Source organism: Dama dama, chromosome 18, assembly GCF_033118175.1.
Source record: "Dama dama isolate Ldn47 chromosome 18, ASM3311817v1, whole genome shotgun sequence".
NCBI classification, from domain to species: domain Eukaryota; kingdom Metazoa; phylum Chordata; class Mammalia; order Artiodactyla; family Cervidae; genus Dama; species Dama dama.
Genome location: NC_083698.1, coordinates 73962722 through 73986910, shown reverse-complemented (window position 1 = coordinate 73986910; position 24189 = coordinate 73962722). Strand labels below are relative to the sequence as shown.

At 41.4% G+C, this 24189-nt stretch overlaps 1 protein-coding gene across 1 annotated transcript in view; it reads left to right on the top strand.

Moving 5' to 3' along the window:
- Nucleotides 1-18742, top strand: part of STK17A (serine/threonine kinase 17a) — a 35429-nt gene extending 16687 nt beyond the window's left edge. The window contains exons 3-7 of the mRNA XM_061165630.1: nucleotides 3964-4108; nucleotides 14082-14208; nucleotides 17302-17350; nucleotides 17438-17617; nucleotides 18072-18742. Of these exons, the coding sequence (XP_061021613.1) occupies nucleotides 3964-4108; nucleotides 14082-14208; nucleotides 17302-17350; nucleotides 17438-17617; nucleotides 18072-18396 (826 nt within the window). The 3' untranslated portion in view covers nucleotides 18397-18742. The remainder of the gene's footprint in view (nucleotides 1-3963; nucleotides 4109-14081; nucleotides 14209-17301; nucleotides 17351-17437; nucleotides 17618-18071) is intronic.
- The last annotated feature ends 5447 nt before the right edge of the window (nucleotides 18743-24189 follow it).

Genomic DNA, 24189 nt, shown 5'->3' with positions numbered 1-24189 from the left:
GACTCTTTGGATTTATTTGTTTGTTTGTTTGTTTGTTTTTTTTGAGTCTTTATTGAGTTTGTTTCAGTACTGCTTCTGTTTTAAGTTTTGGGTTTTGGGCCTTGAGACATGTGGGATCTTAGCTCCCCAACCAGGGATCCAACCCACATCCCCTGCATTGGAAAGGGAGGTCTCAACCACTGGATCACCAGGGAAGTCCCCTCACTCTTGGCCATTTCATCTAGTGGGTTCCTGTCCATTCTTGAAGACTGAGAATAAGTATAATCTTTCTAATATTTTTTTCCTTCCAATTAATTGCTCACTTGCTAAATTATCAATAACTTGATGTGTAATTTCATACCTAGATATATTTATGCATTTGTTGTTGTTTAGTCGATAAGTTGTGTCCAATTCTTTGCAACCCCATGGACTGTAGCCCACCAGGCTCCTTTGTTCATGGAACTTCCCAGGCAAGAATACTGGAGTGGGTTGTCATTTCCTTCTCCAGGGGATCTTCCATATTCTTAAAAATATCTTTCATTTTTTTCTTCCCCACTAGTACAAGAAATCTCATACATACTTATTCATAATTTATCTCTTTATTGCTAGCACATAGCACAGGGCCTCTAATATATTTGAATGATATTTGTTAAATTTGAATAGTGAGGAAGTAAAGATCCATACTGGGCCTCTAAGCAGGATAGAAATGGAAATGCTAGTTTAGATAGAAAAAGGAGTGTTTGGTGTCAGATTGGGAGCTATGAGCTCGCTAAGGTGCAGGCTGCCAGGGGAACTCAGTTAATCTTACCTTCTAAACATCATTTATTTGACTCTGAATAATGTAAACAAAGAGATAATTTTCTGAGGACCAATAGAAAGTTGAAACTCATAGTTCTTAATATTTTCTATAAAAATAGTTTTAGTAAAATTTTTTGAAAAATCCTTCAGTTAATCATTCTGTAAAAAATACTTGGATAAAAAGTTATATGAATTAAACTTAATTTTTGAATAATTTAAAGTCATGGAAAATAAGCACTACTAGAGTACTACGATAAAAATGAAAATTTTGCTGTAGCGAAAGATGGGCCTAGCAAAACTCTTCCTGCTATTCTAGCTTCTATGTGAATGAAGGTGCTTTGTGCAAAGCAGATGTTAATATTTTTGTATTTTCTGTTGCCATACTCGACAGATGCTTTTACCATCTCAGGATGTTCCATAGTAAAACTTCACTTGGTTCCATTAGTTTAAATGACAGTTGGTTAATGGGTCAGGCTTAAATGTAAACAGGGTAAATGACTTGGTGATTGTACATTGTACCTAGAGGGTACGTAAGCCTTACTGATCACTGAAGGCTGGCTTATATAGCTTCTTTACAGTAGTCTCTGTTTGAAGTGTTGGATTGGCCAAAAAGTTCTTTCAAGTCTTTTTTTTTTTTTTCCTTTTCTTTTCCTTTTTCCCCATAAGATCTTGTGGCACAACCCATTGGCCAACCCAATATAGCCATCAGAATTTTTAGAAAACTAACTTTGCCCTTCATATCTTGTGTTTGGGAAAACAGAGGAAATCCTTTTGTTAAAGCAAGAATGAGTGAATAGCTAGTGGAAAAGACTAATAATAAATTGTTCTTAATCTTAGGTAAAGAGATCCTTGAATTTGTGTAAATCGAGCTCTGTTTGGTTTTATGCTGGATGGTGGTGTTGAGCTGAGGGGCCCAGAGGACAGAAAATTGAGCTTAAGAAACTTTCCGGCAACTGAAGGACAGTCCTCTGTCCCAGCTGAGGCGCACGGGCTGTCCTGAGTGACCCCGCAGGTGGTGGCCTGGGTGTGCAGACTCGGCCCTGACTGCACATCGCGCCCTGGTGCGTCTGTAGCTGCTGGGGCCGCGTGGACTCAGCTCATCTTATCTCCCTGTTCACAGCAGACAGCGCTGTCAGGCTGTCATGAATTTACGATTTTTTTTGCTGTAAATGCTCACTATTTCCTTTCTTTCTAATTAAATAGTACTTTTAACTTTGCCTGAATATGTCATGGCCATTTTACAGTTAATTACATAAAAATCGTTTTGATGCTTTCACGTGTGGTTTTCTCATATGGTAATTAAAATATAACAAAAGAGTTGTATAGGTTTAACCAAAATGAAAATCTAAACCAGCCAATGAATTATTTTCTTTCACTCTTATCACCTGCAGTTCTTTAACTAAACTTAAGTAGGTTCTTATATGATTTTTTTTTTTCTTCTTATATGATTTTTGTGAAAATTTTTGTTTCCTTATCTAGACACAATTGGAGAATAGGTTGCCCTAATGGAAAAGGAAGAAGAGAACTAAGTTACCTTATGAAAAGGAAATGAATGAGTAGCTTTTGTTTGACAGAAGCACGGCTCCCTGGTGTTATATATTTCACATTAATTCTGTAGCAACTTCATGAAAGCAACCCAGTCTTTTTTTTTTTTTTTTTAAACACAAAAGAAAATTTGAAGTATGACATGAGTTGTCATTTATGGTAAGGAAAAATTGTTTAAATATGGAACTTCTGCTGAAAGGAAAGGAAAAATTATAAATTATTTTTTTTTATTAGCAAAATTATTCACAGGGAAAAAACAGGAACTGAGTTGCGTTGGCCAGAGGGTAGAAGAAACTAGAAGTCCGTACTGCTCTTTTGTGAGTCTGAGTCATAGCTACCGAAGTTTCAGAAGCACAGTCCTAAGTAAAGTATGAGGTTTTAAAAATTATTTTATTGAGGCATACTTTACACAGTATATAATTCACAGGCTTCAAATGTGTAATTCAGTGCATTTTAGTAAGTTTACCAAGTTGTGCAACCATCACAATAAACCCGTTTTAAAACATTTGTATGCTTTCAGTAACATCCTTATGCACATTATACACCCCCTGCCCCAGGCAGATACTTCTGTGTTCTCTTTCTCTATAAATTTGCCTTTTGGGACGTTTCATATATAAACTATGGTTTATCTATTACACAAGATTGTAGAAATGAAAAATCATGAGGTAGATAGATAAAAAACCATTATGGAAAAAACACATAAGGCATATTTAGCTTTAAAAAAGTAATAGTACAGGATCAGTAGAATATGTCCTGTGTTACCATTTATGTGTTCTTTAAAAATCCACGAAACTGATACTTTTGTATGCATTTTAAGTGTGGTTTTTAAAAACAAAACTGGAAGGATGGAGTATGGCCAAGTGCTAAGAGCTTACCTCTAAGTGTGGCTCTTGGATTGGGGAACAGGTCATCAGTGGAGGGTATTTGCTTTATTTTCATTATTTGCATTTTTTGCAAAAATAATGTTTTTATGTATTCTGTAACCAAAAATTCTTGAAAATTTTTTTACTTGAAACTGTTAATATATTTTGCCACTTAGGTTTAGTTCTTAAAAGTTTTTTAAGCTGTTTTTATTTAGCTTTGGAAATGCTAAAATGAGCTCATATTAAAGATTTTATTTTTAAAAGTGGATTTCAGCATGTAAATAGACGAAAGTTTACACACATTCAAATTAATAGTCTATCTAAATAAGAATTCCTTCGTTGGAGAAGACTCTTGAGAGTCCCTTGGACTGCAAGGAGATCCAACCAGTCCATCCTCAAGGAGATCAGTCCTGAGTGTTCATTGGAAGGACTGATGCTGAAGCTGAAACTCCAATACTTTGGCCACCTCATGCGAAGAGTTGACTCATTGGAAAAGACCCTGATGCTGGGAGGGATTGGGGGTGGGAGGAGAAGGGGATGACAGAGGATGAGATGGCTGGATGGCATCACCTACTTGATGGGCATGAGTTTGAGTGAACTCTGGGAGTTGGTGATGGACAGGGAGGCCTGGTGTGCTGCGATTCATGGGGTCGTAAAGAGTTGGACACGACTGAGTGAACTGAACTGAATGTGTATAAATATTAGAAACAAAAAGACTTAACTATTTTTAATGAGTCCTTTTCCTCTTTACTTAAATTGTGCTTCTCCTCTTTTCTAGTGCGGCTGGAGGTGAAATCTTTGACCAGTGTGTTGCAGACAGAGATGAAGCCTTCACAGAAAAAGATGTTCAGAGACTCATGAGGCAGATTTTAGAAGGTGTTTGCTTCCTACACGCTCATGATGTCGTTCATCTTGATTTGAAGGTAAGAAAACTGAATCACTTTCCAGTTTTAAGGTTGCTGGAGAATCACACCCCAGATGTGACATGTTTCACAGTGATTTATTCAAACGTTTGTCAGGTCTGTGTGTGTCATTGGGTTACAAGGAAGTAAGAGTTGAATCTTTATTCTTATCCTCTAGCCAGTTTTATCAGGGAGAGAATGCACATGTGTGTACCTGGAAAGATAAAGAGTGACACATTGCCCTAGAAATGGAGCTTCAGCAATGTTTCTGGGTGGGTGCAGGCTTCATGGTGGAGACAGGGCTTGGAATGCTGGCGGTGGTGGTGGTTTAGTTGCTCAGTCATGTCCGACTCTTTGTGGGCTTCCTGGTGATGCCAGTCCTGGGGATCCAGGTGCCACCCACAATTGCTGCTGGATGGTACGCTGTGACACCTTCCACACGCCGTACTGCATCCAAACTGTTCTGTATCAGCAGCAGTGTTCAGTCTGCATTGCGTGAAGGCACACTCAAGGAGAAGTGTGCAATGTGTAACAGGGAGGTTGACTCCTCAAGGAAACTTGGGCAAATTTCATTTGAAATAAAGTGGAAGGGGAATAGATACTTCTTTGAATACCTGTTTCCTACAGGAAAATACAGGGGAAAGGAGACAATTTGGAAATTTTCTTGTTCTCTTCTGAAAGAAATCAGGTAGATTCATTCTGTAAACAGTTCTCTTTTTCCAGGTTACTGATTTCTTACTAGAATGTCAAAAGTGGGCGGTTACACCGCAATAGACCATGGGAGTGCTTGTGAGACATTTCTTGAAGGCAGGTGTGGACACATGTAGTCCCAGGAGGCTGATGCTACAGTGGCCTTAGAGATCACCTGGTGAAACCCTAACAGCATGCGCCAGGCACCTGGAGCTCTTGTTTTTTCCCTTGAATGTGTCATGTGCATTATAAATTTAAAAAATCCTTGCTGCAAGACATAGTCACCCATGCTTCCCAAGGGAACACTTGCCAGGAAGGGATGGTCTTTGCAGCCCAGCCTTCAGTGAACTCAGACTTTTAAGAAGCCTCAGCATCAGACGTGCAAAAAAAATTCCCCAAAGTCGTGTTTGTGCTGAGCCTTCTCTCATGTTTGGTTTTACACACTCAATTTTGTAAAATCATACATTTAATTTTATGACATTTTGCTAGTTTTATGATGTAGAAAGGACCTCCATGAACAGAACCCCGATTTAAATAATATCACACCTTTAGGAAATGAGTTCTCAATTTATGACAGCTCCACCTGTGACATTATCCAGACTAGGAACTAATTAAGTAGCAAGTCAGACAGGTTGCCGACACTGTGTGTCATGCATCTTTGATGTTACTTGAAAGCAGTCAAGGGTGAATGTTAAGTTCTTGACTGCCAGGTTCGACTGTGTATTTACACAAGGAAATTATATCCCTTTCTCCCCAGTACACTCAGTATAAATTGTATTCCTTTCTCCCCAGTATACTCGGTGTAGAATACTTTGCAGATTTAATAGAGGCTTTGATGATGGGCCTTTGATGTTGGAAACAGGACTCTTCCATGTTTCCCAGACCCAGAGGAGCTTGAAAACAAGGCGGCCTGGAGGTTTCTCAGCCTCTCTCCTGCCCTCTCACTCTTCACACACATAGTCCAGCTCGGCTCTTAGTGAACTGTGGGGGGAAAGGTCAGGGGTGGGGTTGGGAAGGCAACCATGCAGATGGGAATGATTTCCACCAAAAGGTCATTCCCAGGTTGGCTCCCATGACCCTTGTGAGTCTGGACAAGGAGTGTCTACTGTCCTTTTAGCAGCCATCTCCCCAGTGACAGTATATTTATAATGTTGACTCTCAGTCTGGATAAGAGCTTGAAAGACTAAGCTACAGAGCTAAATGTATATTTGGTGTGTGCTAAGTCACGTCGGACTCTTTGTAGCCCCATGGACTGCAGCCCACCAGGCTCCTCTGTCCATGGGATTCTCCAGGCAAGAGTACTGGAGTGGGTTGCCATTTCCTTCTTCAGGGTATCTTCCTGACACAGGGATCAAACCCTCATCTCTTATGTCTCCTGCATTGGCAGGCGGGTTCTTTACCACTCGTGCCACCTGGGAAGCCCTGTAAAAAATGCTAAGCCCAACATATATATATATATATATATATATATATATGATAACTTTGAGTCATTAGACCATTTTTATTCCCCATGATGATGAAAATGGTCAAGTCTTGTCCCAGAGACAGAAGTCAGTTAGTTAGTTAGTTAGGCGACTATTAGAGTTGCCCCTATGAAAAGAGATAATTGCAAGAATGGGAAATACACTCTTCAGTCAAGTAAGACCCCGGGCAGTCAGTTTGCCAAAAGACTGGTTCACTAAAGACCCTCAGCCAGATGCAGGCAGGCCTCGGAGAAGTCACAGGTTTGCTTCCAGACACCACGATAAAGTGAATATCTCAATAAAGAAAGTGTCACTATCTTTCCCAGTGCCAAGGTTATTGATCACAGATCAGCATGACAAATATAATGAAAATGTTTGAGGTATTTTGAGGATTACCAAAATGTTCAGAGTCAGAACAAAGCTCAAGTCTCAAAATCATCTCAGTAATGTGAGCTGGTCCTGGGCATAGTGGCCTGCTTTTACATCAGCCAGGAGGAGGACTGACCAGAAGGGGCACATATATCCAGTCTTAAAATCCAAGGTTGGGGCTTCCCTGGTGGTCCAGTGGTCTAGGCTCTGCACTTCCAATACAGGGGATGCAGGCTCGAGGCTCCATCCTTGGTCAGGGCACTAAGATCCCACATGTTTCCAAAAAATAAAAGTCAAAAAAAAAAATAACCAAGGCTGTTTGTGTTCCAGTGGTCTTGTACTGGCCAGATCTTTCACTGTTCTGTACTAGGTGTTCAGTCATTAAACCTGCCCCCACCGCAATGTATATGATGGGAAGGAGTGGAGCAGCCTATGCATTAGAAGCTGGAACTTTTTCATTTGAGATTTAAATTGATCACTGAAAGTTTAGGCATCAGCATTTTACTTGAAAGATTGGTATCATGTAACATTTGTAAATAGTTCCTCCAATTTATTTAGGCAGGTTATTAACCTATTTCTGTATTCGGACCTGGGTTTTAGTGCATAAAAAGTCAATTTAACTTAAACTTTCATTGCCTGATAAAATGTTGCTCAAAATTTTGTCCATGGTACCTTAAGCTTTATTGAACAGATTAGCCTCAACTTTACAATGATCTTATCCAGTGATGACTCTCAGTAAATGGTAAATAGACCATGTGCAGAGGTGAAGATACCCAGATAAAGAAAAGGATTCTCCCTTGAAGCTGAGAAATAAGATTTTGGGAAGATGTCTCTATTTCCATTGTCTGAAGATGGTTTGTATGTTTCCTGTGTATTCCACCCCCATTACCCCTCAGTGGACCGACTTTCTTTCTTTCTTTCTACTCGGGATGCGTGCATCTTAAATTAGAGTTAAGTATTGTGAGCCATAGCCTTGATCGTGAACTGGATTCTACAAAATAGAGGACTGACTGAGCTGTAAATTTTAAGCTTATCTTTGTTTTTAGCACTTATTTTCACTTATGGAAGTGGATTTATTTCTCCATCAGAGATTGATGGAGACTATAGTCTTTTATTTAGAGGAGTAAGTTCTACTTTAAAAATGCACTGGTGGTTAAACCAGGGCACAGTTGGTCAAGGGGACACAAAAAACATAACTGTGAAATTCCATGAAATGGCTGTGATTTTATTATGAGACGTGTGTCTTCTCTAGTAATCTCTTTCAAGGGTTTAAGGTCTCTCACTCTGGCAGATCATGGACACTTGTGACTAAGCCTTGATTTCAACTACTACAGAACATTCTAATAATTTGGTCACACAAATACAGAATTTATTGCAACCCAGAGGGATGGGATGGAGAGGGAGGCGGGAGGGGGGATCGGGATGGAGAACACATGTAAATCCATGGCTGACTCATGTTAATGTATGGCAAAAACAACTACAATATTGTAATTAGCCTCCAACTAATAAAAATAAATGGGGAAAAAAAAAAAAAGAATTTATTGCATTACCACTCAACCAGCAAGCTTTTGAATAACAACTAAAGAAAGCGTTTCCCAGGGAATATAAAGGGTAAACCAAATGTAAGGGAAAAAGATTTAAGGGAATAAATGGCATTTACAGACATCCCCAGAATGAACATGTCTTATTAGTCACAAATGACCCTTCAGATCCAGTGATTAGCAGTACTTCTCTTGGCATTTTTGGTGTACTGGGAGGGGTGAAGCATGCATAGTGATGAACATATATTCAGAGCCAAACGCCTCTCATCTAATTTGCCTGAAAAATGACATTTGATTGTAAGTAGTATTTCTTTATTGTAATAAAATTACAGTTGTTTTGAGAAGTCGGGGACTTACAATCACAGTGCTGTATAGGATTTTTTTCCCTGAAAAATTAGCAAGAAGCTAAGTAAGAAAGAGCACGTGGCTTTATAAGGAGGTTTATGTTACCAGAACCTCACTGAAAAGAGAAATTGATTCTAACACTGATCAGTTAAGCTTCTCAATCTTTGTGGGCAGGAGAGTGCTTATCTGGTTGGGGTATTTATAAATCATTGAGCACGCCTCTGCAGTGGAAACTTCTGTAGTGACAGCAATTTGTTGTTTTAGTTTTTATTCAGTTTCAGGTGTTTACTGTAGCCAAACTTTTTGTAATTTAAAAAACAAAACAGGTTTTTATACAAAATTAGAGATAATACTGGCCATGGTATGGTTTTTTCACTATAGGCAGAAAAGCTTTAGTTATTCTGATGAATTTGTTTTCAAAACAAACTCTCATTCCATTAATTGCATAGTGGTAATAATTAGAACATTGAGTAAGAGACACTCAGAATTCTCTGACCATTTCTTGGGGTGTCATTTGGATCTTTTTTCCCCTCTTAAGGGAGTTTATGGCTGCACCATCAGCCCAGTGCCACTGGCTGAGTGGTGCTGAACTGAAATGGGCTCTAAGTGTGAAGTCCACACCAGAGCTCCGAGACTTGGTGTGGAAAAAAAGTAAAATATTTAAATAATTTTGCATATCAATTACATGTTGAAGGTATGAACTTTTAGATAAATTGAGTTAAATGAATATATTTAATTTCACCCATTTCGTTTTACTTTTTGTAATATGGGTGCTAGGTAATTTTAAGCTGCATTCTGTGACTCACATGACCTTTCTGCAACAGGACAGCACTGGTTTCAAGGGGATCGGGAGACGTTTAAGCCAAAACAACCTGTACTATATCTCTTAGCTTCTCCATTCATTTTTCTGCCTACTGTAAGCTAGTTTTTTCTCCCACAGCTTTACTGAAAGTTACTTTCTCCGAGTTCCTTCATGGTCCTCATTCTTCCTCTTGTCCTGTTCGATGGAGCACTTCGTCATGGCTCCCCTCCACTGATGTTACACCGGGGTTCTCACTCTCAGACCAGCTTCTCCTCCTCCCCGATTCTTGTTGTATCCCCTGAGCATAGTTATCAGCAAGCCTTCGTCCCGGCCCACTGCTCTTCTGCCTCGTACACACTCCTCTTGTTTGTGTCACGCTTAATCTTCCTGTGTGCTCTTGGCCCCAAAGCCCTGTCCTTGGCCTTGCTCTCCAGATTGAATTTCCAACTGTCCTGGGTGGTCCTGGGAAAACTGAAGTGATGGTCCTGTCTGTGGGCCTGACGGATCAGTCAGCGAATGACACGAGCTCCCTCTTTCTGTTCCTGCATGTCATCAGTCACAATGGCCTGTGCACTTTGCCTCTGATGTGTGAGATTTCTTCTCTTTTCTTTCATTCTGTGCTTTATCACATCTGCCTCAGTCTCTCCCCCTCTGGAGGCTTTTAAAGACAGGCTAAAGGCACTGTTTTAGAAGGCTGTTTGCAGCCGCAGGCTTGTATCTGACGGTCCCTTGCACACGTCACGCTGTGGGATGGGCCCTGTGGCCGTGTTTCCCTGGGGTGTCCTCTTGTGCCTCCCCTTGCTCTGCCCCCTGCCAGGTGCTCCCGGATGGCCCACGGCACCCTGCAAGTCCTGCCCTCAACCCCATTTCCTTCCAGCCTCACACTTGCCTCCCACCTCTGTGTCTCCAGCTTGCAGTTCTTCCTTTTGCCTCCCCCAACCCCTAGATGCTCCACCTTGACTGGCTCCTTCTTAACGTTTGTCTCCCTTCAAATACTGCTTCCTCCAGGAAGCCTTCCCTGACTGTCCTAGAAATAGCATCCATCCACATACATACTTGGTAGGCGTGCTGTCACCCCTTACCCACTCTGGGTTTTCTGTAGAGCTAAAAATTGCCTGAGTTATACTATCTGTTGGTACTTACTTGACCCTGTTGGAACGGGGGACACATCTTGTTTTCTGCCATTTCCCCTGGTCACAGCTCCCTAGGCAGTCCATGAAACTTGGCTGAGTGAATGGTGAATGGTGAAGTCCTTTTTCCCCTTCAGGGTCTGCCCCCTGGCCTCCTCTGGAACTCTCCAAGGTAGAATCCCTTCCTCTAGTGCATTTAGTGCCCAGACGCTTTGTGGACTGCAGTACTTACCGACGCACAGCAGAGTCAGCTAAGCCTGACAGGCCCATCTGTTTCTCTCCTGATTGTGAAGTCAGGACAGTAAGGGCTTACTGTTCATAGTCATGTTACCACCTGTCCTGACACGAAGTAGAGACCCTCTACAGGCTTTTTTGTAGAGTCCCCTTTCTTCTTTTCATTTACTCAGTGAATACCAGTGCCTGTCTGCCAAGAGCGGAGCCCTGAGCCTGGAGATGCCTCAGTGACCAGGGCTGTGGCTCTGGTTCCCACCGAACTGGAAGCTCTTCCCACTCTCCGCTTCTGAATCCAGACTGTGATAGACCTAAAGCACTTGCATAGTAGAGAAGGGTAGGCAGGATGGTTGGGTCAACAGTAAGACCCCTTTTCCTTAAAATTTTTTTGTTGTTATTTGCTTTTAAATGCCTTTTAAGACTTTTTTTTTTTTTTTTTTTGGGCCATGAGGCACCTGGAATCTTAGTTCCCTGACCAGGGATCAAACCCGCACCGCTTGCATTGGAAACACGGAGCTTAACCACTGGCCTGCCAGGGAAGCCCTGCGGCCCCTTTTTAAAGAGAGAACCCGTCTGTACCTCAGCTTCCTGTGTCGTAGCACAGCCCTTCGCGACGCTGCTTCCCTCCCGTGCCAGATCCTCTCACCAAGATGACAGGAGGCAGAGCAGGACAGAGCAGTGTTCTGGGCGGAGGACGGGCGGTGTACAGAGATGCTGTTGTGAGAGAGCAGCGCAGGTGCGAGTGGCTGGCGGCGTCCCGGAGCCTGACTCCCTGAGCGCGGGAAGCAGGTGCGTGAGGAGTCTGGGGAGCCGGGCCGGAGCTCGCCCTGCCAGGGGCTTCTGGACCCCAGTGAGCAGTGGGGAGGTTATTGTAGGAGCTGGGACAGCTACTGAAAGGGTGTGGGCGTGGCACAGAGGACAAAAGAGCCTGCTGGCTGCAGTTCGGGCCGTTTGCTGCTGCAACTGAGCAAACAGTGATGGTAGCTGGAGTTAGCAGCCTGTGGTGGGAGAGGAGAAGACCAAGTCTGGAAATGCCTGCGTCTGGGATTTAAAGTCAGTGTGATATGGTGACAGACTAGCTAGATGGCAGAGCGGGGAGGGGGGCAGAAAGATGCAGATGCTTCTGCGTTGTGTCCTGGCGGCTGCAAAGAGCATCAGCTGAGATGCCCACAGAGGGTGGGAGAGTCTGACTTGGGAGGAAAATAGGAGCGAGTCTGATTGGAGCTTGTAGAATCTGAGGTCGAGACATCAGAGGGGAGAGATTAGGTAGGAGTTGGTTGAAGAGATCTGAGCCAGAGATGAGGATGGTGACCCCTGAGGTGCGGGTGACAGTTCCGCCTATGATGCGGGTGGGTGCTGTGGTGGGAGTGGGGTGACGAGATGAAGGAGCCTCCAGGTCAGGCTGTGGGGACCCAGCGATTAGCAGGTGGGTAATAGGAGACCGACCACAGAGGAGATAGCAGCAGCCAAGAGTTAGGAGAGCCAGGAGTGTTTTTTTCTGGAAGCCAAGAGAAAAGGAGTTCATAAACAGGGAAGGAGCAGTAGTGTCAAGTGCCACTGAGATGGTGCTCAGAGGAGAGCCAAGACGTGCCATTGACCTCTAGTGACCTGGGCCGCAGATGAGAAGATGGAAGTCGGATGGAGCCAGCTGGGTGTGAGTGGAAGGAAAGGCGGGTGGCCATCAGTACCGCCCTCGAGAGCACGGGTGTGACGGGGAAATAGGAAATTACTGTTAGAGCAGTTTGTCTTGTATAAGCCTTTGCAGAGGAGACCCACCCACCATGGCTGGAGTGAGAGGCAAGGATAAATTTGTCAGGCAGTGCGGAAGGGAGCTTCCCAAGCAGAGGCACGGCCAGAGGTGTGTACCATGTGTGTTGTTTAGGGACTACAGCCTGATCGATTGGGAACAGATTCCCCACAGAATCTCCTGGAGGGGGATGTGGCAGCTCACGCCAGTATTCTTGCCTGGAGAATCCCGTGGACAGAGGAGCCTGGTGGGTACAGCCCACGGGGTCGCCAAGAGTCAGACACGACTAAGTATGCAGGCTTCTCAATTTATCTTAATAACGAAAGACAGTAAGTGCAGACCCTTTATGAAGCAAATATAAACTCACATTTTGTACTTTATTTAAAAAATTCTAATGAATCTTACATTCTAGTCCATATATATCTGCTTGACTTTTTATGCCAAAGTGTCTTCTTCAAATGAGTGAAAATGGCTCCAGGGATATGAAGCTTATTGATTCTGTGGCTTTGGGTAGTGCTCACCATCACCATGTGCATCCACCCTCTACCCCCACTCCATTGGAGTGTTGTGTGTTGCTGAAGAATGGCAGCTGGACAACATAGGGAGAATATCGTGATCAGACTTCCATTATGGGAAGATTATTGTGTGAGAAGGATGGGCTGAAGGTAGGGAAAACTAGAGACGCAGGGTCGTGGTCCAAGTAGGAAATAATGAAACCCCAAACTTTAAGCGGAGGAGATACTGGGGTCTAGGACCTAGAATGAGCATGACTGGTGACTTCACTTGATCTGACAGTGGTAGAAAATGGAGACAGAATTTTATGATGATTCCCAGTGTTTGACTTGGGCATTGAGATGGGAATCTGTGCCCGAGGTGTTGACTGCACTGAAGGCCTTGCCCCGAGGTGGACGCCAATGGTGTGGCACATTTCAGCCAGATGAAAAGATCTGATTTTAATTGGTGCTGTGAGTCTGGAGAGGACCAAAACTTTGCTGGTAGATAAAACTGCTCAGAAATAGAATGCAGAGTGTTGGGAAAAGGTCAGTCAGCAAGAGATCTTGAGCAACACCAGTACTTAAAAGGAGGACAAAGAAATCCCGAGAAAAGGGAGAGGGATCTATAGAGGGAGGGATATATCCAAGACGGACTGTAAGGATGTCCAGGAAGGAGTTCCTGATTGTCCAGTGGTCAGTGCCTGCAGGACACCCGGACTTGGCGGGCCTTCGACTGTTAAAGATACTGTGACCTTAGTGAGAGCAGATTGAGCCGAAGGGGCAAATCTTGATTCAGCTGGATTGAGAAGTGGTCGAAAGGTCTAGTGACCTTGCTTTCAATAGCTGAGCTTTGAGGGAGGGAGTGGATTGGGTAGAAAGAGATTCAGGGTCATAGGGGAGGGTTTTTTTTTTTTTTTAATAAGTGGTTTGGTTTTTAAGATAGGAATAGATGCATATTTATGTACTGAGGAGGAGCTAGCATCAGAGAAGAGATGGTACGAAGCCGCCTGCCTTACACATAGGAAGTGTGCTGTAAGCAGAGCTGTTTAATGAATGACTGTCCACTGGTAAATTTCTCGCTCTTAGTTCCACAGGTAAAATTTGTATGTTTTACAGGCAACCTGTTCTTTTTGCTTTTCATACACAATCATGGCTTATTAATTTGGGGGTGTCATTTTTTAGCCTCAGAATATTCTGCTGACAAGTGAATCTCCACTGGGTGACATTAAGATAGTGGATTTTGGCCTTTCAAGAATAATGAAGAAGAGTGAAGAACTCCGAGAGATAATGGGCACTCCTGAGTATGTGGGTGAGTATTTGTCAGAGCGGGGTGTGTCTTCTGTTTAGGGACAGGCGTCGCCTTCACTGGGGAGCTCACACGTGGTGTGATTAGTGGTGGGGCTAGCCATCCACTGTGTTGAAATTCTGCTGGCAGAGAGCCCTTCCTTTGAGTTAAAAAACAGAAAACTTGAAAGAGTAAGGTACCAAATTGGTGCTTCATTCTAAATGGAGTGGGCTTCCCTTGTGGCTCAGCTGGTAAAGAATCTGCCTGCAATGAAGGAGACCTGGATTCGATCCCTGGGTTGGGAAGATCCCCTGGAGAAGGGAACAGCAATCCACTCCAGTATCTTGGCCTGGAGAATTCCATGGAATGTATAGTTCATGGGATCTGAGAGAGTCAGACACGACTGAGTGACTTTCACTTCACTTAGCAGCATAGGCTATCAGGTTATCTGAGGGTGGAAGGATATTGAACAAGTAAAGGACCTGTTAAGAACTTCGAGTTGATAATAAACATCGTGAAAGTCATTGCAAGGTCTGTGATTGCACATGTGTGGGAAATACTGGGTATTCTGCTAGGTTGATACAGAGCTGAAAGCTCCTGGCAGAGAGAAAAAGGAGAGAGCCGTTCAGTGGCTTCTAGGTTGGTAGATAAAGTAAACTAAGACTTTTTTGATAGACAAGAAGAAAGGTGGAGCACAGAAGGATTAGTGGTTTGAATGAGGTTAAAAAAAGATTTCTATAGAAGAGCAAAGCGGTGAAATAATTTAAAGGTTGTGACCAGGGATTACAGTTTTATTTAAAATCTGAGTAGAAACGGCTCTTTGTGATGACAAGACCTTGGATGTAGCTCTGGAAGTTCAGCTTCTTTAGACCAGGGGTCGGGTGTCGCAGGTCAGTGTGGAAGCTGCCGGGGATGATGTCAGCCCTGGGAGAAGGAGGATGGCTTTTGTGGCTGCAGGTGAGAGCTGAAGACGAGAGAGAACACTGTGGCCCTGTCTGGGGGGAAAGGTTTGCCTGCGGGCAGAGGTGTGAAGAGGATGGACAGGCAGTCTCCTCCTAGATGGCCTGGAGGCTTGGCAAAAAATAGAATGAGAAGGGAGAGTGGTGTGTAGAAAGGAAAAAAGGATTCCAGGGCATACAGAAAGCCCCAAGGCACAGTTAGGGTTGAGAAAAACAAAGCTATAGGGCTTTTTTTTTTTTTTTTATAGATAGCACAAAAAATAATTTGAAATTTTAAACTGTTTTCTAAAGTCCTGCGATTTGAAACCGCAGACCCGGTAATAAAAGATATCCCAGGCAGAAAAACACCCTTCAAATATTGATTTTGGGGTTTCTTGGTGGACTAGAACACTTAATTTCCTGTATGCAGACTGATAAGGCCTCATGACCACAGTGTAAGGGTTAGGAATGTGGCTTAATGTGCTGCTTCAGGGCAAGTAGCCTGACGTGTTAGCCAGTGATTAGTGGGTGGCCTTGTAAACTAGAAGAAACACAGACGACTGCAGACTGAAGGGCTATGGGCTGAGACCCCCGCAGGAATTATTGCCCTGAATGAGTTTTGGGCTTTGTTTGCTTGTTTTCCAGTGTTTTCTGCTCTATGGTAAATTCTCAGTTTTCTATCAAGAGCTTTTTTCCCTCCAAAAAAACAAAACTTTATTATTTATTATAAAAAAAAATAGTATAAGCCCAATTGGGAACACCTGAAAATAATTCAGGATATAATATAGAAAAACGTGAGGGCTCTCCTGCCTGCCTTCCCCTGGCCTGCCTTTTAAGGGGAGTTGAAACTTCCACTGCACCAACCACCTTTGCCCGGCTGTGTTCTGCTCCTCGCTGGCGAGCTGCGTGACCTCGGTCCCCAAGCCTCTTTGTGCCGCACGCCTCTCTGTCCATGAAACAAGGCTGTGAAAGTCCTGCCTCACTGGATCTTAGTGATGTTCTTCTGTCGGTGTTGAGAGCACATCATAAACACTCAGAAAAGTAACTGATGTTACCTCCTCCCCCTCTACCCACCATCTACTGCTCTCTTGGCTGTTTTACTTTTTCCCCTCCAGTAATTTGGATTTTATGCATTTGATTTTAAACTTCCTAGTAGTTTCTTTTGAAGCTTTTAAGTAATATTCATAATCTGTTTCTCAGCTTGGCGTCTTCAGATAGGAGTTAAGGAAATCCGTCCTCCCCACTTCTCCCCCTTGTATCCTCCCCCGCCCTTCCTCCCCTCATATTTGGGGGCAGGTTTGACCCCAACTGCACATGCACGTGCGACTTTGAGTGTTTTGGTTTTCCCTTCAACATTTTCATTCCCTTTTTTATGGTAATTACCAGTTTTTTAGTCTTTGATCTGTTTTTAAATGGATTCAGTACTTAACTGTCTGTCTTTGTATAGCCTGGCCTTCCTATCTGTATACTGAAAAGGAAATCATCTTTGGGTTGGCTGGCTTGTGTCAGTGAGTAGTTTCCAAGGAGGAGTTTCCTGAATTTCGCCTGCGGCCTCGCACACTTGGGACTGCCCTCCTGTTGCCTTGTCCCGGCGGCAGCAGTCTAGTTAGAGTGAGCAAAGCAGATGCTTTCCTCACCCCATGGAGCTGTCCTTGTTTTCTGTGATGATGCGTGTCATCCGAAGATGCCCAGGCTGTTTTCTAACCTTGCTGACTGACTCTGAGTTAATGGGCATTTTAAAAGCTCACTCTAGCCACAGCCTAGAGTAGATCAGAAGCAGGTCCTAAGGGGTCTGGGGGGAAGTACTGCAGACTCAAGGCAAGGTTTAAAAGCAGGAACCTGTTAGAGCCGATGCTTGATTAGACAGAGAGTGTGGGAAGAAGGGGAATAAAATTAAAAGTTATCACTTTATATTGTAGTATTTATGTATTCAAATATTTTTTTTAAAAATTGCTAGGATCCAGCATTGGAGGCTAGAAATACAAAAAGGAATTAAGTTAATTACAAATGTCTAGTTAGACTTTACACTAATTCATATTAATTTGATTTATAATGTGAACTTATTTTAGCCCAAACCTTGATAATGTCAAATAGTTTTGAGTATTTAAATTTTTATCTCTAACAGCAAATTTGACATTTTTCCACAAAACTAAATGTTTTCTTTTGTTTCTGATACTAGCTCCTGAAGTTCTTAGTTACGATCCTATCAGCATGGCAACAGATATGTGGTAAGAATCATTGATGAAAAATTGATCAAATCAGTTTTAAGAAGTGAATCTGATACTGATTTTTCTTTCCTTTTCATTCTGATTTAGGAGCATTGGAGTGTTAGCATATGTCATGCTGACAGGAATATCACCTTTCCTGGGCGATGATAAACAGGAAACTTTCCTCAACATCTCACAGATGAATTTAAGTTATTCTGAGGAAGAATTTGACGTTGTGTCTGAGTCAGCTGTTGACTTCATCAAGACACTTTTAGTTAAGAAACCTGAGTAAGTATTAGTTAATACTGATCTTTATCCATTTTTAAGTCATCTACTCTGAACAAAAGCAGATTAACAACTGAAACCCCAAAATGAAGACATGAAAATGTAGACATAAAACTAGATTAAAATCTTTGGCTTTTTATGTCTGTTGAAAGGAAAAGTGGCAGAAGTGAAAATATTTTCAGAAAATGTGAATTGCACCTCAGTATAATAGATATTTTCCATCTGTTCTTGGTCTTTCAAGGGGGCTTTTCGGAGATAACTTGCTTAAAATACTATTTTTCAACATTGTGGGGAATGGTTTTTACAAGCAAATACAAAAACTTTGTTTAATTCAGGAACTATGGTAAGATTTTTACCAGCTCTTCATATGTCCCAAAATATAATCCCTTAGGCTCTGACTTATGATTGACGTTTTAAGCCATCTTGTCTAAAGGGTAAACTGTGTACCTCTATCCAGAGATCGCGCCACTGCAGAGGAGTGTCTGAAACACCCATGGCTGACTGAGAGCGGTGTTCAGGAGCCTGCCTTCAAGGTCAAAGGGGCCTTAGAAGCAGCACATGCCCTCCAGGAAGCAGATTCTGTGTCTGAAAGTAATTCAGATACTCAGAAGCCAGAAACCGAGGAATCCATTGTAACAGAGGAGCTGATTGTAGTGACTTCGTATACTTTAGGACAATGCAGACAGTCTGAAAAGGAGAAGATGGAGCAAAAGGCCATTTCCAAACGATTTAAATTTGAGAAACCTTTGCTACAAGACATTCCAGGAGATTTTATCTACTGAGCAGTATTTCCCTTTAGAACTTTAAGATTTCTACATTGGAAACATTATTTATGGACTTCTGGCCAAATGGTACATGGATTGAAAGTGGATGACCAGGTATCAGTGATAGAAACTTAAAATAACTTTGTCAAACTTGTGGAATGAGAGAAATCAAGCCAGATTTATCAAGTGGCCAACCAGGAGGCTTAACGGGTGAAGTTACCTTTTTCAATGTTCTTTTTAAGAAGGGAGATGTTTGAACCTTTTATTTCTGCATCCTGCTTCTCCAGAATGAGAATTTGTATGCAAAGACATCTGTATTCACTTTCTGTAAAAATCCAAGTAAAAGTGCCAAAATTAACACCTATGTAAATCTGTTTTGCCTTATTCATATGTATATCTGCATATATATATATGTTGATACCTTTACTAAAATTGATACTTTTTCACTTTTGGTTTTTTTAGAGGGCATAAGATTTTAATTTAAGTGTTTTCCAAATTTTTGAGACCTAGAATAAATCCACTAGTTTAAAAATGTCTTATTTTTATATTTTATTACTGCTTTATGTTGACTTAATTTGACTTCTGTTGTCTGTTTTTTTCTCTAATGCTTGTCACCCCATCAGTGAAAAACCCTGGCTAATTTGTTTTTCTTCAACATCACTAGTAACAGTGGTGTGATTTTTCACCTCTGAAATGGTTCCGGTTTTCAAGGCCAAGGTTAAGTCATCCTGTGATATTCCACCAGTGTCAGCCCATGTCTCCTTCGTCACACCTTCCTTCATAGGCCACATCCCTGCACAGGTCTGTCACTTTGGCCTCTAGGAGAGTCACCTCTTACATGATCGGATCAACACAGTGGTGCTTTGGTCAGTGAGAAGATGGTATAATGCTGTTTTTGTTCATATAATCCCTAGGTGTCGGGAGAAGAAATAACAAAGCATATTCATGCTGACCATCGAGCCTCTATTTCTGCTGTTACATTAGCCCCCAAGTTATATTGAGAAAATTTACAAAAAGCCAGAATATTTATAAACCTTTACTTTGTTCATAAGCAATTTGACTTTGGAGACTTTGTCATTAGGGAGGGTACCCTTCCTTGTCCCCAAAAGACTTAGAATATACTTAGTAGCATTTATTTAGGGTTGAATACTTCAGTTGTATCTGGGCCCCACAGTGAACAGTAAATTCCTATTTTTAAAAATGCAAATGTAAAAGTGGATGCTGTGTAACTTAAAGCAACTAAATATCCTTCTTACACGGAACAGCCTGAGCCTCTTTGTTTATCTTGTGTTAGGTCCTAGTGTCAGGTTAATGCAACCTGCCTGTGACCCGCATGCCGTGTGCACACGTGTGCGCTGTACCGTGAACTACTCAGGCCAGTCCCTACACAGTCTGCTGGGGTATCACACAGGGCTCACTTCCCAGCCTGCTTGCTCAGTTGTCAGGCTCAGGATGAAGGGGCACCAAGCCGTCTGTCTTTAGGTCTGTGCAGGGTACCAGGCTGGACTTGGACATGCATGGTCTGCGTGGGCTCCCAGTCCTCCCATGTGAACATTGCAGCCTCTGTTGTCCCAATACCATCAGATGAAACTGATTAGGTAGTTCGAACCCTCAGGTTGCACTGTTTTCTCACTAAATTGGCACATTGATTTGTACAGTTTCCTAGAAACAAGCGTTTCTAAACAAGTTCTAGAAAGAGGAAGAGGAAATTCTGCTGCAGTGGCAGTTTTTAGTGAAAACACACGGCCGCAATGCTAAGTCTCAGGTAAGTCTTGAAAAGAGGTAAAAAATAATTTTAGTCAAATTTTTATAAATATCTCTGACAAAAATAGGGAGGTGAGAAAAAATACCTACTATTTGAATGAAGCAGTTTTATACTTGGTGGACTTGTTCAGTTTTAAAATCAGAATCATGTGGACTACAGTTTATAGACTTTTCCCAAACAGTTTTAAAATTGTATTCATAATGGATACATTTAATTGCTGTATTTGTAAAAGAGAAATGATGTATTTTCTTTTAGCTGGCCACTTTGCCACTTGTAGTACACTACTGTCCTTAGCTGCCTTTGTGCCTTTTTTTTTTTAAATTCTCGTATTTTTACTTTAACATATAAGGGTAGGTTTCTTTGATCTTTCTGATAGGTCTGAAATGCATTTAAAAGGTAAGGTTTATACAATGCTTTATTGTTTTTAAAGCCCGGTACTAATTATTTTACTGGGTCGCAGAAACCTGAATGGCTCTGAATGTATGTCAAGCTTCATTCAGTTCAACAAGAACATCCTCAGCCCCCTCCAGCTGCCCAGATCACGCCTGCCTGTGGTGGAAGCAATAGCGTGAAGTCAACCGTTTGAATTCATAGGACATTTTGCTAATATTTTTCCTAAATATTTGCTTTTGTGTCCTGAAGTGAGAAATTGTACAGTTTCTTTAGAAGCACACTGGTAAAGGGATATATCAACACTTTTTGGTTTCTGTGATATAAGTAGAGCATTCAGAGTCTTCACAATTTTGGACCAAACCTTTCCATTACTTTACTTACCAACTAGCTCTGCACTTACCTAAAGCTGTTCATGTTAATTTTTTCTTTTCACTAGTTTACAAAGGACTAAACTATACTATTGAGTTATCCATGCAGTTTAGAAATCCAGTTTTAATTATTATAAAATTCAACATTATATTTTAGCTTGATGAGTTGTTTATGAATTATGCCAAATGTACAAGTGGTTTCAGTCAATCGGGAAATTGTGTCCTAATGTTCCATTTTGTTGTTTTCACCTGAAAAGCAGAATATGGCTTTCTCCAGTAGTTAGAGAGAGAGGTCAGATGCTAATTGTGGTATATCTTAAGCTTTTCCTATGGACCTCAGTTTGGAAGAAAGCATATAAGAGAAGAGGTCACTACGAGAATGGCCGGACAAGAGGTGAATGCTGTGTGGCTCTGTCCACGGAGGCCTGAGCCAACACTGCTCCATGGAGACCGACATGGATCATTCCAAGGTACCAACAAACCAAGCCTGAATACATTTTAAGCTCACACTTGTAGGATTTTGAATTAGACTGATAAAAATAAGATAGCCAAAACTGTGAAAGATCATTTAGCACTTGACCTTCAATTTGTTACAGAACTAAAAGAGCTGGATTAAAAATGTTAACCTCAAGAGCCTTAGCTATTTTATTGTAGGAGGGGGGATATAATTTACAGGTAATGAAAATGTACAGCTCTAAATCCATAGCAGCCTCTCTTGAGCTTGACAAATGAATAGATTTGTATAGAGGGAAATTATGTGGCATGTCCCCCTGGTGTGGCTCTGACTCCGTGTGGTGACTTTGGGACTCGTCCACACAGGCAGCTCTATCAGTAGTGTGTTCTTGTCTCCACGAGGTGCTGTGTGCACACACCACGGTTCATGCAAAGCCATCTCTCTGTGGACCCCAGGTCTGTTTCAGGTTTTGTCTAATATGAATAAAACTGCTATAGATATTCTTGCCTAGGAATTATTTATGGACACGTTTTCATTCTTTTTAGATAGAATTTCTAGGATAGATGGCTGTGTATCCATCTTTTTAAGAAAATGACCATTTCCAAAGTGACTGTTCATTTCCATTCCTGCCAACAAAATATGAGAGTTCTGGTTGCTTCACATTTGGTGTTGGCCATCTTTTATTTTAGCCGTTCTCATGGGTATGTAGTGGTGTCTCAAGGTGGTCTAATCTGCATTTCTGTGATGACTAATGAACAAATATTTCACGTGTTTGAACCAATTTTTTGTCCTTTTTAGTTGGATAGTGACTAGTGATAATCTTTTAAGATAGGAGTCAATGTATGACAAAACCCACTACAATATTGTAAAATAATTAGCCTCCAACTAATAAAAATAAATGAAAAAAAAAAAAAAAGATAGTAGTCCTGGGTATAAGTCCTTTGTAAGATTTATGGTAGACATTTTTTCCCTCCATAAGTTGTCTGTTTTCTCGTGTGTCTTGTGGTGAGAAGGTGCTTTTAACTTCAGTGAAGTCCAATTCATCAATTTTTGTTTTATGGTTAATACATTGTGTCCTCTTTAAGAAGTCTTTACCAACCGCAAAGTCAGGAATATTTTTCTAAGCTTTACAGTTTTACCATTTGTGTTCAGGTCCATGATCCACTTTGAATTAAAAATTTTTCCCCTTTGTTATTAGGTAGGGGTCAGAAATGGCAACCCACTCCAATATTCTTGCCTGAAGAATTCCATGGGCAGAGGAGCATGGTGGGCTACAGTCCATGGGGTCACAGAGTCAGACACGATTGAGCAACTAACACACACACAGGGGTCAAATATTGTTGTTTTCCAGATAAATATTTAGTTTGTTCCAGCACCATTTGTCACAGCAATTTTCCTTTACTCATTGAATTGTTTTATCATCACTGTCTAAAACCATCTGACCATATGTCTGTGGATCTACTTATGTACTTTCTTCTGTTTTATTAATCTATTTGCTTATCTTTTTGTCAGAACTTTTTAAGTCCTGATGTCAAGTACAACAGGACTTCCAATTCCTTCTAAGATTGTTCAAAAATGTAAAGGACCTAGAAAAAACAGTATAGTGTGTATTCCTACTTATTTCACTTAAATTCTTCTCAACATTAATATTTTTCAGTGTAGAGACCTTTTACACCCTTTTGCTAACTTTATTCCTGCGTATGCTGTAATTTGATGCTATTGTTTTGGATAAAAGGAGTGTACCTTTCTTCTGAAACTCTTCATTTAAAGTTTTGTTGGTAAGACTGGAAGGAATTCTGCCGACATTCACAGTACCAAAATTAGGAATGAATAACACTCCCTCCTCTAATTCTCTCAAAGTAGAGATGAAGTGATAGAATCTCAAAATATGTGATTGCCCGAGATCTTACAGCTGCCGACAGAACCAGGATAGAATCACTGTGCTTTCTAGGGCTTTTACTTCAGCCGAGTCTACTTCTGGCTACATCTTAGCTAATGTTCACAAAATAATGATACCTAAAAATTATTTCAGTGTAGCTAGATTGTGGATGGATCATTTTTTAATAAGTGGAGTATAAGTATCCTGAGACTAGGCTGGTACAGAGGTTGGCGCCTTATGCCCTGTGGCGTGTTTGATAAATGAAGCTTTCTTGGAACACAGCCCGTTCATTTACATTTGTCTGCAGCTGCTTTCACAGGAAAATTCACAGGGTTGAGTCGCTGCAACAGACATCCTAAGGCCTAATCAACCTAAAATAGATACTGTCTGGCCCCTTTCCGAATAAGTCTGCCAACCCCCGGGCTATTGTCATCTAAACATATTTTAAACAGGAGATTTTCCTATTTCAAACCAATATTGACACAGTCCTTTGGGGAGCAGTTTATTTTACATGGCAGAAGAATCTTAGTACTTTGCATTCCTTCTTACAGTTTTTATTAAAATAAGTGAATTTTTATCTACTAAAACTAAACTATTTTTACTAAATATGTTACCAGCAACAGTATGACTTTTTACATAAAAATGTTCTCTTACTGTTGATATACTGTGATGGGTTTTCATGAAAATTAGTATCATGTTAGTTTTCTCCAATATTATAAAGTGACCAGCTTTCTAATAAATTGTGAGAGAAATATACCTAGAAGAAAAAAAATCAAGATTCTTAGGAAGAGAGATGTTTAATCCTCAGAGAGTGGAAATCCCTCTGGAGGGAAGGATTATCCATCATCTGTGCCCCCTTCAAAGCAACATATTCTATGTCCTCGTCCTACATCTTTAAAAACTTTGTGTTTTGAAATAATTTGAGACTTGCAGGGAGTTGGCAAGATAGTAC